Source organism: Coloeus monedula (genome assembly GCF_965178545.1).
Source record: "Coloeus monedula genome assembly, chromosome: 5".
Classification (NCBI taxonomy): Eukaryota; Metazoa; Chordata; class Aves; order Passeriformes; family Corvidae; genus Coloeus; species Coloeus monedula.
The window spans coordinates 29756534-29770131 of record NC_138785.1 but is presented as its reverse complement, the minus strand read 5'-3'; the positions used below and the strand labels follow the sequence as shown (position 1 = coordinate 29770131).

Below are 13598 nucleotides of genomic sequence, written 5' to 3'. Positions count from 1 at the left end.
AAAAGATTTCAGGATTCCTGGATGAAAGGTGTGATGAAAGAAGTGTTTTGTTATTGTTTTAGGGGAGGAATCATGCTACTGGGTAAGCCTCTGTCACTGAGACTTGCTGGACTTGTTTGTTCTGACTTGCCTATGACTCCTTCCTTTCTTAATTTGGGAGATAAAGCCTCAAGTCTACGCTGAGATGCTGCACAGTGTGTTGTGGTGTTCAGAACGGTGCATCTCCCAGAGAGAAGGTCTTCTTGCTGACCTCTCGGTGGTACCCAGAGGTGAGTGCCACAAGCTTCTGGCTTGTTCTGGTATTTTGGGCAGCATGGATACATCATGTGTAGATTTATTGGGCAGTTCAAGTTTTGACTGAGGGTGTGGGGAGAATGGCACTGGTTCTGAGCTTGCTTCTGATTTGCTTGCCTTTCATGCATCAGTACTCCTGATATTTCAGCCTTTCTCCTCACCCAAAATGCATTTATTTTCTGAGAATTCTCCAGCTCATCTACAGCACAGTATGGCAAATCAAGGTTGACCTATGTGGAGAGCAGGTGACAGTCATCTCACTCTGCCCAGACACTGACCTACCGTTTGTGCTAGCATGGTTAGAATGTGTTGCAGGCACAACTGCTGAACTAGAGGATGACTGGAGTACAGTTGGTAAAAGTAGCTTCTTGTGCTTTTGTTTATTTTCATGAACTTTGTATGCAGCCAGTGAAGTGTTAATCTGTGCAGAATCAGCTTGGAAACACACCAAAGCTGGCACCTGACATTTTGCCCGCCCTGCATTGGAATGAAAACCAAACTGAAAACCCACAGAGACTGTAACTGCTTGTGTGGTGTCTTGCTTTTGGAGTAGATTTCAAAAAGTTGAAGAAGGACTAAGGGAGGCAGGCAAAGCTATTTTTGAAGGCTGGAAAGCAGAAACCTATTGTTAAAATCTGTGACTGCCAAACTAACAGAACAAGACACTTGTCTATGACCAACACAGCTGGAAGGGGAAATCTGAGAGGTAAAGACGATGTAAAAGTTACAGAAATTTATCCTAAACTGATTGCAATCACTGGCCACGTACTTAATATTTTCTTTACACTGAGATGGTCTCTCAGTGTTCATGCAGATTGTAAGCCCTTATGTAGGGAGTAGTCCTTCTACTTCTGCTAAAGCTTGTTTCAGAATATGAGTGTCTTTCTCAAGATGTTGGCTGTGGCAGCCAACCATAGAAAGACATTTTAGTGATCAAGGATATCTCAGTCCTTGGCATTACAGTTACATCCCACAGATTGTTGTAGGGGTACAGGAGGCTACCTCTATCCCAACGATTAAAGAGGTCACAACTTCCAAACAGTTATGTGCAAAATGGATGAGAGAGTAAGGAACAGCAAACCTTTTGTGCTGATTGCAGAGGTGATCGGATAACCGGGGAAGCCTGTATGAGCAGCATTTTGGCATCACAGATACAGTTGCTGGGAAGCTCTAAGTTAAGACATCCCAGACTCAATGCTGCCCTCAAATCTTGAAGGAAATGACAAGAGCTGTATTTGGAGCTGTTGTCTTTACCCAACTGAAATGTGCTCTGGGGAAGCAGCAAGACATTGGTAAAATTGGATGGTTAAGGGGAGGAGCTCAATTAGTAAGTGGCAAATACATTACTGATACTTTATCTGACTGTAGAGGGGTGGCATGCGGCACCTACTGTTTTTGTGGGATGTTCAAGGGTGTGGGGAGATCAAGCTGATTCAGTATGACGCATAGAAGAACGCACACTTGGTTTCCCTCAGCAGATCCCTTCAGTGTTTGGAAGTCTTTCATTGTATCAGAATACTTTAGGAGATAGCAAACATTGAGTAATTGAGGCTGGTAGGTAACTGACCTCATCCAAACAAGGGTCTGGCAGTACTTAGGCAGGCACTAGCTTCTTCTGCTTCAGTTCTCAAAATAGTTGAGGTTGTTGTCCCATTCTTTTAGAAATGTGTGTCCTGACTGTGCTACAAGAGCACATGAGAATGCTAGGTTGGGGTGGTTGTTTGTGGTAAAGGTGGGAGTGAAATTAGCATGTCTTGCATTGTGCCTCTGTGCTTTTTCTAGTCTTCGTGGACTAAGTCAGATGTATCTCAGTTGTTTCCATTCCCAACCACCTTGCCAAGGTAGACAGCTTCAGAGACCTGGTCTGGATTTTTAAGTCATGCTCACCAGCCCAGCAGATTGGTCCGTTCAGTTGTCTTGTGGAAGGTCCTATTTCTAGGAAGAGTGATTGTAGGCATGTGCCTGAATCCATCAACTGGGAAAACTGGTCATGGCTGTAAATATGGAGAGACCCTCCTCAGCAGATGTGTCACCCAAACTCTGACACTGGCTCTTCTGAGAATACTGGATGATCAGTTAGCAGGGGTAGAATAATAAAAAATGTAATAATAAATGCATTATAGGAAGACAGCAGCAGATCACATGGAAGAGGTTGCACGTTTTCTTCTATGTGGAGTATAGCAAAACACTTTCAGTAAAGAGCTGGTGCCAGAAAACATGGCTTAGATTAATCTAAAAGCAAATCTTGTTTGGGGTGCTATGAGGGCTTAGCCTAAGAAGCCAAAAAATATCAAGCACCGATATGTAAAACAGAACAGGGTAGCTGTTCCCTGCTTATCCAGGAGGTCAGTGACTAGGACCTTGTGATAAAGTTACACTTTCTTTACTTGTCTGAACAGATGCTTTCTGATCAGTTTGCTGGTATTGCTCTTGCTGAGGCTTCTGATAACATACAGTAACTCAACCAGAAGAGATGGATAATCTCAATATAGTGAATCAAATCCTGTCAGGCAGAGGTGGGAGCTGAACTTGCATCACTTGCATTGTGAATGAATACAGTAACCTCTTAGGGAGTTTGGTACAGGATGAGAGAGGAAAACCAGCTTGGCACCTGTGTATTGTGCTTGTCTTTTGCTTTTGGGTAAATGTTCCAAATTCAAAGGTAAAAGAATTCATTTGGGGCTGATCAGAAGTCCAACCTGAAATCCTATGTGCTTTCTTGTTGGTTTCACAAGGAAGACCAGACAATTTTAGCTCTGTAAAATTTCAGTAGAACTCTTCTTCATAATGTGCCAATAACAATGTAGCTTTATTTTTTGTCATGTTTCACTTATTAAAGTATAGTGTACTGAGGTTCAATTTAATATATCTTTAAACACAACTTTAGTGTATTTTAAATACTTAATTCTGTGAAAACATAGCTGTTTTCAAAATCATTCATTTGGCTTTTTTTTTTTTTTCAGTACAGAATAACTTTTTAGTGATCACAGTCTTTGTCTCAGAACCAAGGTGTGTAAACTAGGAGATTTAAGAGTTTGCTCTTCCTGATCCAAATTAGCTGTGATATGAACTGGAGAGATGCTGCTGTCTTCATGGATTATCTTGGGCCCCTTGGGAATGATGCATGTTTTAAATGAGAACATGGATTGCTGGAGGAGGTTTAATGTTCACTGATAATATTGCCAAGATAAGCAGGTCTGTACTGAACTAAAGGATCTTGGGTTTGAAACTTCTCACTAATTCACTGCAAACTGAAAGCTGCCAGATATAGACCATGAGGAGGTAGTTTTCAGAGCAGAGAGGACTTGGCCTTCGAGGTCTCCCAGTGGAGCCTGGCTGCTGATCTCTTGTTAAGGTTTGTTCCTGCAGGATGTGAATTCTCATTCATGCTAGAGGGTGAATGCATTGGTGTTACCTGAACTCTCCTGTCGGCCCCACTAAGGGTTAATTTGCAGCTTACTGGAGTTTGGGCAGTAAAAAAAGTCAAAGCTTGTGATATAAGGAAACAAATGTGAGGCTATACAAAACACCAGACTCTAGAAGGCATCACACAGACACCTGTGGTATTGGGGATCTTCTGAGGAGAATACCTGTCTATTAAACAGTGTCTCTTTGCCACAAGAAGAAAGGAAGGATGCATCCATGGTTGAAGGCTTTCATTAGCACTGCAGGGGATCAGTGTTCCTCTGGCCAGTGAGTGTTGCTGGGTGGAGCAGAATTTGCTTGGTTACTAGAGTGCAGAGAAGACCATGTCTAATTCCTAAACAGGGGGATCCACCTGCCACTAAACTATATAACTATGGAGCTGGATGTCCCAAGCTCAGGAATCCCTGTCAGGTTGTTATTCTGGTAGAGCACGACAGTCCTGCCCTCTGTGGCAAGATAGCAAAAAGGCTAGGGAAGGGAAGAGCTTGTTGGAGGTGTAATTTGTATGCATAATGAGTGCATTGAGTGGATGTAACCTGAACAAGAACTGTCTTTCACTAACCATCCTAGCCTCTGTCTCAGCGGAGCTAGGCATACCTAGTTGTGAGATAAAATAGAAAAAACCCCCCAAAAAACAGGGCTGCTGAGCTGGATCCTGCACACAGACATTACAGCTGAAGGATACTGGTAACTGTACATTGTGGGCATTGATGAGTCTTGGTGCTTCCACTGCAAAAGATTTTTATATTTCCTATTCTATTACTTAGCAAGATGGAAGTCAAAAACATCCTGCTAAAGGGAGGAAACTGTTTTGGTTTTAATCTGTATATCCTATATACAAATTAATTACCTGTACGTGGATGTTGGTTGACACCTTGAGGGTGTTGGTGGATGAGAAGCTCAGTATGACCCAGCAACATGTACTCACAGCCCAGAAAGCCAACCGTGGTTGCATGTAAAGAAATGTGGCCAGTGGTTTGAGGGAGGTGATTCTACTCTGCTCTTGCAGGGTACTGGAGTACTCATCCAGCTCTGGATAAGCCCAACACAAGAAGGACACAGACCTTTTGGAGAAAGGCCAGAGAAGAGTCATGAAGATAGTCACAGGGCTGGAACAGCTCTCCTGTGAAGACAGACTGAGAGAATTGCAGCTGTTCAGCCTGGAGAAGAGGAGGCTCCCAGGGAGATACTAGGAAGAAATTCTTCACTGTGAAGGTGGTGAGGCATTTGAACAGGTTGCCCAGAAAAGTTGTGGATGCCAGATCTCTAGCTGGAAGTGTTCATGGCCAAGTTGGGTGGGACTTTGAGCAACCTCATCTACTGCAAGGTGTCCCTGCCTATTGCAGGGGGGTTGGAACTAGATGATTTTTAAGAGTCCATTCCAGCCCAAACCATTCTATGATTCTATGATGTGAATGCTTTAAAAGTTTTTCTTAAAACAAATTTAAGTGAAATCAGCATTAGAAGTGGTATAGGCTTTTATTCTTCATCTCCCATGTTTCCATTTCCCTCGGCACTACAGCACTTTGTAAAGTTTCTGTTTCCCTTTGCAAGTCTGTGTGACCGGTGGAGAACGAGCAATTCTGGAACATTGGAGGAGAAGGGGGTCTGTGCTGCCAGTGTTTGTTGCTGTAGCTGGTATTTGCACAAAAAGGAAATAGAGACAGATGGTTGGAAGGATAGTGCTGTCTCTGAGACCGTGAGTCTCACAGGCAAGGAGATGCTCAGTTTTTTTAATCTTAAGCTTCTGTAGCTTTGGCATAAGGCCATGTCTTGAGGAAATCTGTCTGGATACAGTTCACAAAATGCAGCAGTTATGATCCAAGAGTAAAGTTGCCTCAATATCTGCAGAGTGAGCCATATGCTGCCAGGGCTGTGCTGTGTGTTCTCTGTGCCCAGAGCATGGTGCTCCAATCACCATTCAGGTAGAAGCCCACTGGAGTGGGTTCAGCTGCAGGACAGGGAACCAGTCTGATTGAGATGGACAGGAGGGGCTCAGGCTGGAAGCAAAAGCTCTCCAGTGAGGAGAGCAAAGTGAGATGCAAAAGCTGCTTTTTTCAAGCATGAGATGTGGCTAGCTAAGGAGGGGCAGAGGCATGTTGCCATAGTGGGCTGTTCTGATTAGCCAAGAGGCTTGCCCTCAAGGGTAATAATTGACTGCCCATGAGGTATGCTGTAATTCCCTGGGACTGGGAAAGGCTGTGAGATGGGTATGGGAGTGTTCCATGGAAGGCTGCAGCATATTGAAGAAACGGAGGCAGAACAGTTCCACTGGTTTTAGGTTTTTTTCTGAATCTCTTTTTCTGTTACACCCTCAGAGCTGATGGATAGGTATCCAGTGAAGGTCTAGATGGTGAGAAGTCAAGGCCTCAGTGGAGCCAGTTGAGTTCCAGTGGGTGTTAGTTATGCGTTTATTGTAATTTGAAGTTTGCAAAGAAAGTAATCTTGGCTAGCCTGGGTTTTCAGACTCCTACCAACTGCCCTACAGCCTTAACATCAGGAAATGGAGCCAGTCTAGTGGGGGGAAACTTGGGCTGTTCATTGCCAGAGCAGAACTTTGCCCCAGTAAAGTAGGAACAACAGAAGGAGAAGTATTTGGTTTCTCCACAGCATGTGACTGAAGCAGAAAACTTGATCCTGCTCACCTCTCCTGTGTATTTTGGTAACACTAAGCTGCTGCTTGTGACTACCTGCAGTTGTGATGCTGTCTGAAGCTCCTCTGTTTTAACTTTTTCTTTCAGGTATGCCACCTGTTTGAATGGGCAAAAACTTTGCCTGCTTCCCTTCTTAAGTAATGGACTGAGATGCCTGATAGCATTCTCACTAGCCAAAACCAAGCTTTTATATGAGGAGATTAAACTTTAAGTTGTTCCAACTTCCGTGTCACTTGCTGAATACACCCTTGCCATCCGCAGACTTGTCAGGTCCTTCCTCTGTAGTGGGAGGGCTGATCTGTGGGGTTTTTTTTCTTTTGTTTGTTTTGCTTTCCATTTCTTGCTTGTGGCTTTACTTGGTTTTCTTCCCATCAGAGCAGAGGGTATAACACCATTCCCCTCTTCCCACTCTGGGGAAGTCTCCCAGGACTTCACTGTGTTTTGCTGTCTTGGATTTGTGCACAAGACCCTCACCTTCACCGTTCATCTACCCACTCAGCTCATTTCCTGAGATGGAGCCTCTGCTGGTAACCTGCTCTACTTTCACTGTGATTTCTTCTTTTCCACCTTGTAGTCGGAAAAACTGCAAAGGCTCATTCTCTCTTCCTGCCTCCATCTTCTCAGATGTTGCTCTGAAATGACTGTGCCATAGGCCTGAAAAGGGGAAAACAGCATTTAGTATGTCTGGTTCACAGCAATACAAGCATGGATCAGTGGGTGTAAAGCAGCATGGTGAATAGCTAGCCATTCCTCCTCCCCAGGGCTGGCTGCTGCCATTTGTCACTCGAAGATACCTGAGAGATTATCTCAGGTGTTTTTCTGATACCTTGTACTAATGCAGACCATGTTGTGGAGACTCAGTATGTGACATGACAATTACCACATAGTGTGTTGTGGATTTACTGGGGATCTTTAATAATTGTTCTTAAGGTTTTGCATCATCTTACAATAAAGCTACCAAGGGCATGCGCAAAAATGCAGTTTTCCTAGTGTTCTGTCACTTAATGCTGCACTGGAGGACATAAGTGGAGGAAAAAGTCTTCTGTGCCTTTGTCCATGTGTGAGTCAAGTTCTCAACCATTTTACAGGTCTGCTCTTGGCTTTCAGAAAGTTACTAAGTCTGAATCTTGTTGCCATGTCATGTTTACACACAAGTACCTCTTTCTCTATAAATTGTCTGGCAGGAGACAGGATGTGGTCTCTTTCAATGTATGCGTGGCTTTGGAGCAATAAGCCCCAGGCCCTGCAGGGACTCAATAAATGTTACTACTCATACCAACTAAAAATAACCAAAGCTGTGTATTATGTGGCATCTCTGGTTGCCTAGAGTATCCTTGGAGCAGAGGTTATTTCATCAGTCATGAATTATTACATTTATATTCAGTTTTAAGTGCCTGTGTGGGCAGTCGGTTGCACCTGAAATCTGTGTAATATTTCTGGATGTTAAATTATCTCTACTAGCAATACCTACACAACTTTTTCTCAGGATGTATGTGAAGCAACATAGACAAGTTAGAACACAGGAAAATCTGACTAAATATAAAGGAAAAGCTTTTGCCATGTGAATGGGCAGTGATTGGACCAGAGATCTTGAGAGACTGCATTATCTTTCTCCTTGGAGGTACTAAAAACTTGACTGGACTAAAAACAAGACCTGGAGCAACCTGCTTTAGTGGGGCCTAGTTTAAACAGTCAGACCTCAGAATCCAGAGGTCCTTCCCAACCTACCTCATTCTGTGGGGTTTTTCAGCTGAGCTAAGCTGTGCCAGATATGATTACACTCAGGATGTACTACTGTCTTTGTACTAGAGTTGAATTTCTCCATTTTGTTTTTTTCAATACAGGCAGTGATCCAGATGGACCGAGCAATAAGGCGTATGGAGCCATGGAAGATCGCCGTCATTGTTGTGTCGGTGATAGTAGGCTTAGCCCTCATCATTGGCTTGATTACATTTCTTTTGTGCCACGGTAAGTGCCCCACTATTTTGTTGTCACAAGCCTTCAGGAATCTGTTTCACTTGCTACTTTGGTCTTGCCTGATGATTTAGGCATGCAATTTGCCCCTGGAATAGAACTCACATAAGAACTTACTAAATGCTATTTGAGATATAGATTGATCTGAATCCATAAGAATACTTGAAATGTGCTTTACTTGAAGCAGGGATTTCAGTTTTAACCCTCTTTTTGTTTTTTGGCCTGGTGTCTCAACTGGTATCCATGGCTGACCAAAGGATAGCAGTCTTCTGTATAAGCCAGAGGTGTATCTACTATTCAGGCTATGCATTGTAAGTTTAGCCTTGAGTGGCGTTTTTACAGAAACTCAGCCCGACCCCTCTAGCTGAGAATATTCCAGAAAGAGAGAGGGCAGAGGTTTAGGCTTTTCAGAGCCCAGGACTCAGTTCTGGTTGCCAAGGGCCCAGTTTCAGTAGCAGATCACAGAATCCTTAAAGTTGGAAAAGATCTTTAAGGTCACCAAGTCCAACCACAATGGCTCGTGACTTGAAGGCAATTAATTCCATTCCCAGTCACTTGCCTCATGAATGAAGTTGAGTCATTCCATTCCCAGTCTCTGAGGTACCAGTGTGAGTTTTTTTAAATGCTTTCCTGCTGGAATGGAATGAATCATGTTGCCATCTCAGCTTGCCAAAAGTTGATGAAGCTGTGGCTTGCACTAGGACACCAGAAGGAGCAGTGGCAGAGCTACAGCTCAGCTTTGCTTTTTGCCAGCTCTGTTACAGGGCCCCTTTCTGCCATTCACTCAAGAACCAGATCTTAAAGTTAACCCGACTGCTGAATGGATGCAAACAGCTCTGCCCCATGTGCCTCTCAGAGAGGCAGGGACATGCCAGCGTGCAGCTACGGAGGAGTCAATGCGCCTGACCTCAGGCCAACAAGAAGAGGGACCCCAGGCAAATGTTGTAGTGGGTGTAATTTAGAGCTCCTTGGGATGGTCCTCAAAGAAGAAATGAGCCCCTAGAGGGTCCCTGAAGCAACAGGATGGTCTGGAACCCCCTTTTCCCAAAGTGCTGCTAAAGCTGTAATTTCACAGCTGACAGGATTGCTGCCAGAGCCTGGGACCCTTGCTTGTGCCATGTTCTGTGAGATACCATGCATATTTGAATTGTACTAAAGATGATGAGCTACCTTTCCTTTTTTTTCTTGTCTCTAGATCAAGACAGATATTACGATGCATCTTTCTTAATCACCAATGTCGACTACAGTCCTCAGTACGAAAGGCAAACTACGGAGGAGTTCAGGAACCTAAGCGAAGATATTGAAACCATGGTAAACTAAAAGTTTCTCTGTTTACACTGGACCTGTGGTGAAGAGTTCTGCAATTGTGTGGCTGGAAATAGAGGTGATTGTGCCTCATTCCTACATGGCTGGCCTTACCTTTCACACCTTGCTCTTGTGGGTCAAAGATGCATAGCCGAGTGCACACAAGCAGATGGCAAGCACAGGTGCTGTCTGTTCCAGACACCTTGTGGTGGAACTGGCAACAACAGAGCAGAATGGACAGTGAAGTCAGACAACTCAGCTGTTTATTTTGGATCTGCATCCTCTGATGGAAATTTAGTGGTAGCTTTGGTGTAGAGGTGGAGATCTGAAGGCATTTTCTTGTGTTTCAGAGGCTCATGAGACTGTTATATTGTGAAAGCATGTGCTTATTGCACTTGCATTTTAACACACTCTTTTCTTTTAACAGATATCTGAAATATTCAAGGGGTCCTTTCTAAGTAAAAGATACATCAGGTCCCATGTGGTCAGTCTAAGGTAAGTAATGTGAAGGCTAGGAATAAGCAGGGATGTGATAAATACCTTTTCTTCCTACCTGTTGGCCATATGGAGCGTTCCTGGCTGCTTATGCTTGGGTTACACCAGCAGGGTGACTAAGCCTTGTCTGGTTGTTACCATCCTCCAGTGCTCACAACTGAGGGCTCACTTACCTTCAGAGGTCAGCAAGGAAGAGAAGTTTGGCCTTATACTTCTGCAGATTGATTACCTGTACACCAGTTGTTTGTGTAACAGTAACTGGATTATTGGGTGATCCTCATCTTCACTGCTAGCTAACAGCTTGAGAGATGCAGAATAAGATCTTTTTCACAGTTATTTCTTCCTGTGGAAGCTCAGGCTCGTGCTTACCCCTCTGCATGATGTACAGTAGGAGATGACCGTTCTCCTCCCTCTGTGAAAAGGTCTGAAGGAATAAATTATTCCACTGTGAGATACATAGATATAGAGGAGGGAAAAAAGACATGGATATAGTAGAGGGTTCTATGTGAGAGATTAAAATCTTTCCTCTGCAGTAATTATGTATCACTCTTAGTGGTAAGAACAATTGCTTCCCTCTCCTTCATGTTACTTTATTTTGGAGTTGTACTTCTATAAGGCTCAGTTCTGCTGTGGAATATTTTTCCCTAGATAGCAAAAAATGCCAGACTTCCCACGAATGTCCGTCACAACACTTCTGGGATTTTTTGCCTTTACTTGTCTCTAGATGGAATGAGTAATATGCTTCTACATCATTTTCTGATGCTGCTTTCTTCCACAAGCCTTCCACAGTGTACATCAAGAAAAATTGCAGAGCTTGGGAGCTAGAGTCCAAGTGACTTCTTTACACCTTTTAGGCTGATCTCTTCCAAACTTGTTTTCACTACAGATACTTTGTACAACTAGGCACTGGAACATCTTAGCTGCATCTCTGCTCTCTTTCCCTCAAAGCTTCAGTTGGTTTTTTTGTTTAGACTGTTAGTTTAAAATATTGAGCCCAATATTTTATGGTGTCAGTAAGTGACCTCAAGCTATTGAGAATGTTGTATCTAAACACGATGGATCTAACTGGTCAAGAAATGGACAAGTGACCTAAATGGAAAGAAATGCCAAAAGACCTTTTTAACTTCTTTTGTAACTAGATCTTTTGAATGGCTGTTAGGAGTGGCCTGCTGGATATCTGTTGAAGGGTTTTAGTTTGCTGTATTGTTCCCACTGACATTTGTGTCCTACTAATAAGGACCTCTGTGGAGGCAAAAGAAAGTGATCCCTTCTTTGCTTCTCAGCTCTACTGCTTATAACAGTTCCCAGAAAATTCCCTCTGATCATTGTCATAGCAAGAAGCTTTTGCTGCCTGCTGACATGTCATCATCTTCCTTTACTAGAGCACAGCCATGCTATTTGTTCTAGACATCTGTGCAGACCAGACCTGTTCTCTTATAAAGAAGGCAGGCAGTACAAAGCAGAACCAGGAGCATTAGTGGGTGAAGAGAACGACACCATTTGTTTTTGTTGGTTTGTAGCCCAGATCCTGGTGGAGTGCTTGCATCTGTTGTTCTGGTATTTAAATTTCCCTCTGCTGACAGTGAAGCAACGACCTGGGGTCAAGTCAACCGTGTGTTACTCAGAAGACTGAAAGCAACCTCGACATACCTGAATGTTGACCAGTCTACTGTTAGACTCACAGGCAAGTGCCTTAGGTTTGTGTTTTCAGCTTGGAATTTGTTCCTCACACTTTGCTGTTCTTAGTGTAATGAATTTCATTATGCAAATGATGCAAAATGCAAATATGGGCTATTCTTGTTTTCTTTTTTTATCTCAAAATCGTCTGTTAGGCTGACAGCCTGGGAAGTTGAAAGATGGAGCATGGAAAGAACTAAAACATATTGGTACTGATTTATGAGTGTGAGCTCTTCTCTGTGCATCATAGGCTTTCCCTGTGTGACCTAGTTGTGTTGAATGAGATAGTCCCCCTCAATTCAACAAAAAAGGCCCAACTTTGTGACCATGGGTTCACAAACTGCTTTAAGGCGCACAGTAAATTGAACAAGAACCTTTATCACCAGGCACTGAAATGCAGAGTCCTCAAGCCATTAAAAAATTGAAGGCTGAGGTGGTTCTCTTCTCTACCCTCTGCCATTTCCTTTGATTATTTGACAGATTGCTGTAGCAAGTGTCCATAACAAGATCCTGAGGATCCCTGGGCAGTAATCCTCTTCCATGAATCTGTCATGGATTGCCATCAGACTCTGACAGAGGGGTTTTTGTAGGAAAGACATTAGAAATGTTGCAGTTTACCTTCAGTCAATCCCAGCACTGAGGATTTGTGAAGATGCTTTTGACCACCTCGCCACACTAAACCTGAACAAAGGCCTGTAGGCATTTGCTGGTGGCTGTGAACGTTGTACATGTAGATGTAACTTGGACTCACTTGCAGTCGTCTGCTGCTTTTGTTAGCTCTGAGCTAAGGCAAGAAAGGTGCATCCTGTGGCCTTATACTTTCAGTGAGGAACAGAGGCTTAACCAAACTTCTCCAACAGAGCAAATTACTTCTTCTTGTAATGTCACTCCAGGCAGCAATGCAAGCCATTTAATTTGTGTTTTCCTGGGTACAGGGCAAGAGTCTGGGCTCGATCATGGAGTATATGAGATATACTTACTGTGGTCTTTGCTTTTCATTTCAGAGTTGAACAAGGAAAAGGGAGACAACCTTTTAAACAACTGTAAGTACAAATGCTTTTCTATAAATGTCCAGATACATGGTGCTAGGGGTTCTATGGTTACAAAATCCTTATACTTTTGTGATACAAGTTGGAAATAGAATTTTTTTGTAGATACTAGAGCAGTAGACAGTGCATAAGCCAGGGAAGACTTCAGCTCATTTCCTTGCAGTCTTACTGGCTCTATGCATTTGTAGAATCAAGCATTCTGGCTTGGTGGTGGGAAGCACTTGCTTTAGTGTTGGTGGTTGGAAGTAGGGGCATGTAGTGAGCTGTTGTTAGCAAATTTGCAGAAGGACTGTGGTTTTGCTGTGGGCCATGGTTCTTGCTGGAATCCTTCAAAAAACTTTCCCTCCTTCCCCCTCCTCCCTGAATAAAGATTTGGCAATAGATGTCTGTCAGATTTGAGCTAAACTTTAAGGAAAGGCCAGAGGGTGGCAGAGGGAGAAGAGCTGTCCACACTGAGAGTAAGGCAGTGGCACAGCCCTGGAGAGTGGCAGATTCTCATTCCTTCTCCTGCTGTGCTCCCCCTTGATGTCTTAAAGCTCCTCTGGCAACCGAGAGACAGTATAAGTACCCTCACAGGGCACTCCATCAGTCCCCTGCAAAGTCTTGAAGACTTTGCATGTTAGCTTTCCATCTTCAAATGGCCCCTGAGAATTAACTGGTTTGAATCTAATCTTTTTTCAGCTGGGTAATACCTGATTGTTGGCACAGCGGCTGTAAGTAAATT

The 13598-nt window shown here is 43.5% G+C and overlaps 1 protein-coding gene across 3 annotated transcripts in view; it reads left to right on the top strand.

Annotated features, from left to right (window-relative positions):
* Positions 1-13598, top strand: part of LOC309573487 (transmembrane protease serine 11E-like) — a 40866-nt gene that overhangs the window by 23776 nt on the left and 3492 nt on the right. The window contains exons 3-9 of one of the 3 annotated variants that reach the window (XM_082282489.1): positions 63-82; positions 167-269; positions 8219-8342; positions 9544-9659; positions 10081-10148; positions 11732-11832; positions 12830-12868. In XM_082282489.1, coding sequence (XP_082138615.1) covers positions 8231-8342; positions 9544-9659; positions 10081-10148; positions 11732-11832; positions 12830-12868 — 436 coding nt within the window. In that variant the 5' untranslated portion in view covers positions 63-82; positions 167-269; positions 8219-8230. Of the gene's footprint in view, positions 1-62; positions 83-166; positions 270-8218; positions 8343-9543; positions 9660-10080; positions 10149-11668; positions 11833-12829; positions 12869-13598 lie in introns of all 3 variants that reach the window. The other 2 variants (XM_082282487.1, XM_082282488.1) reach the window with 2 other exon arrangements.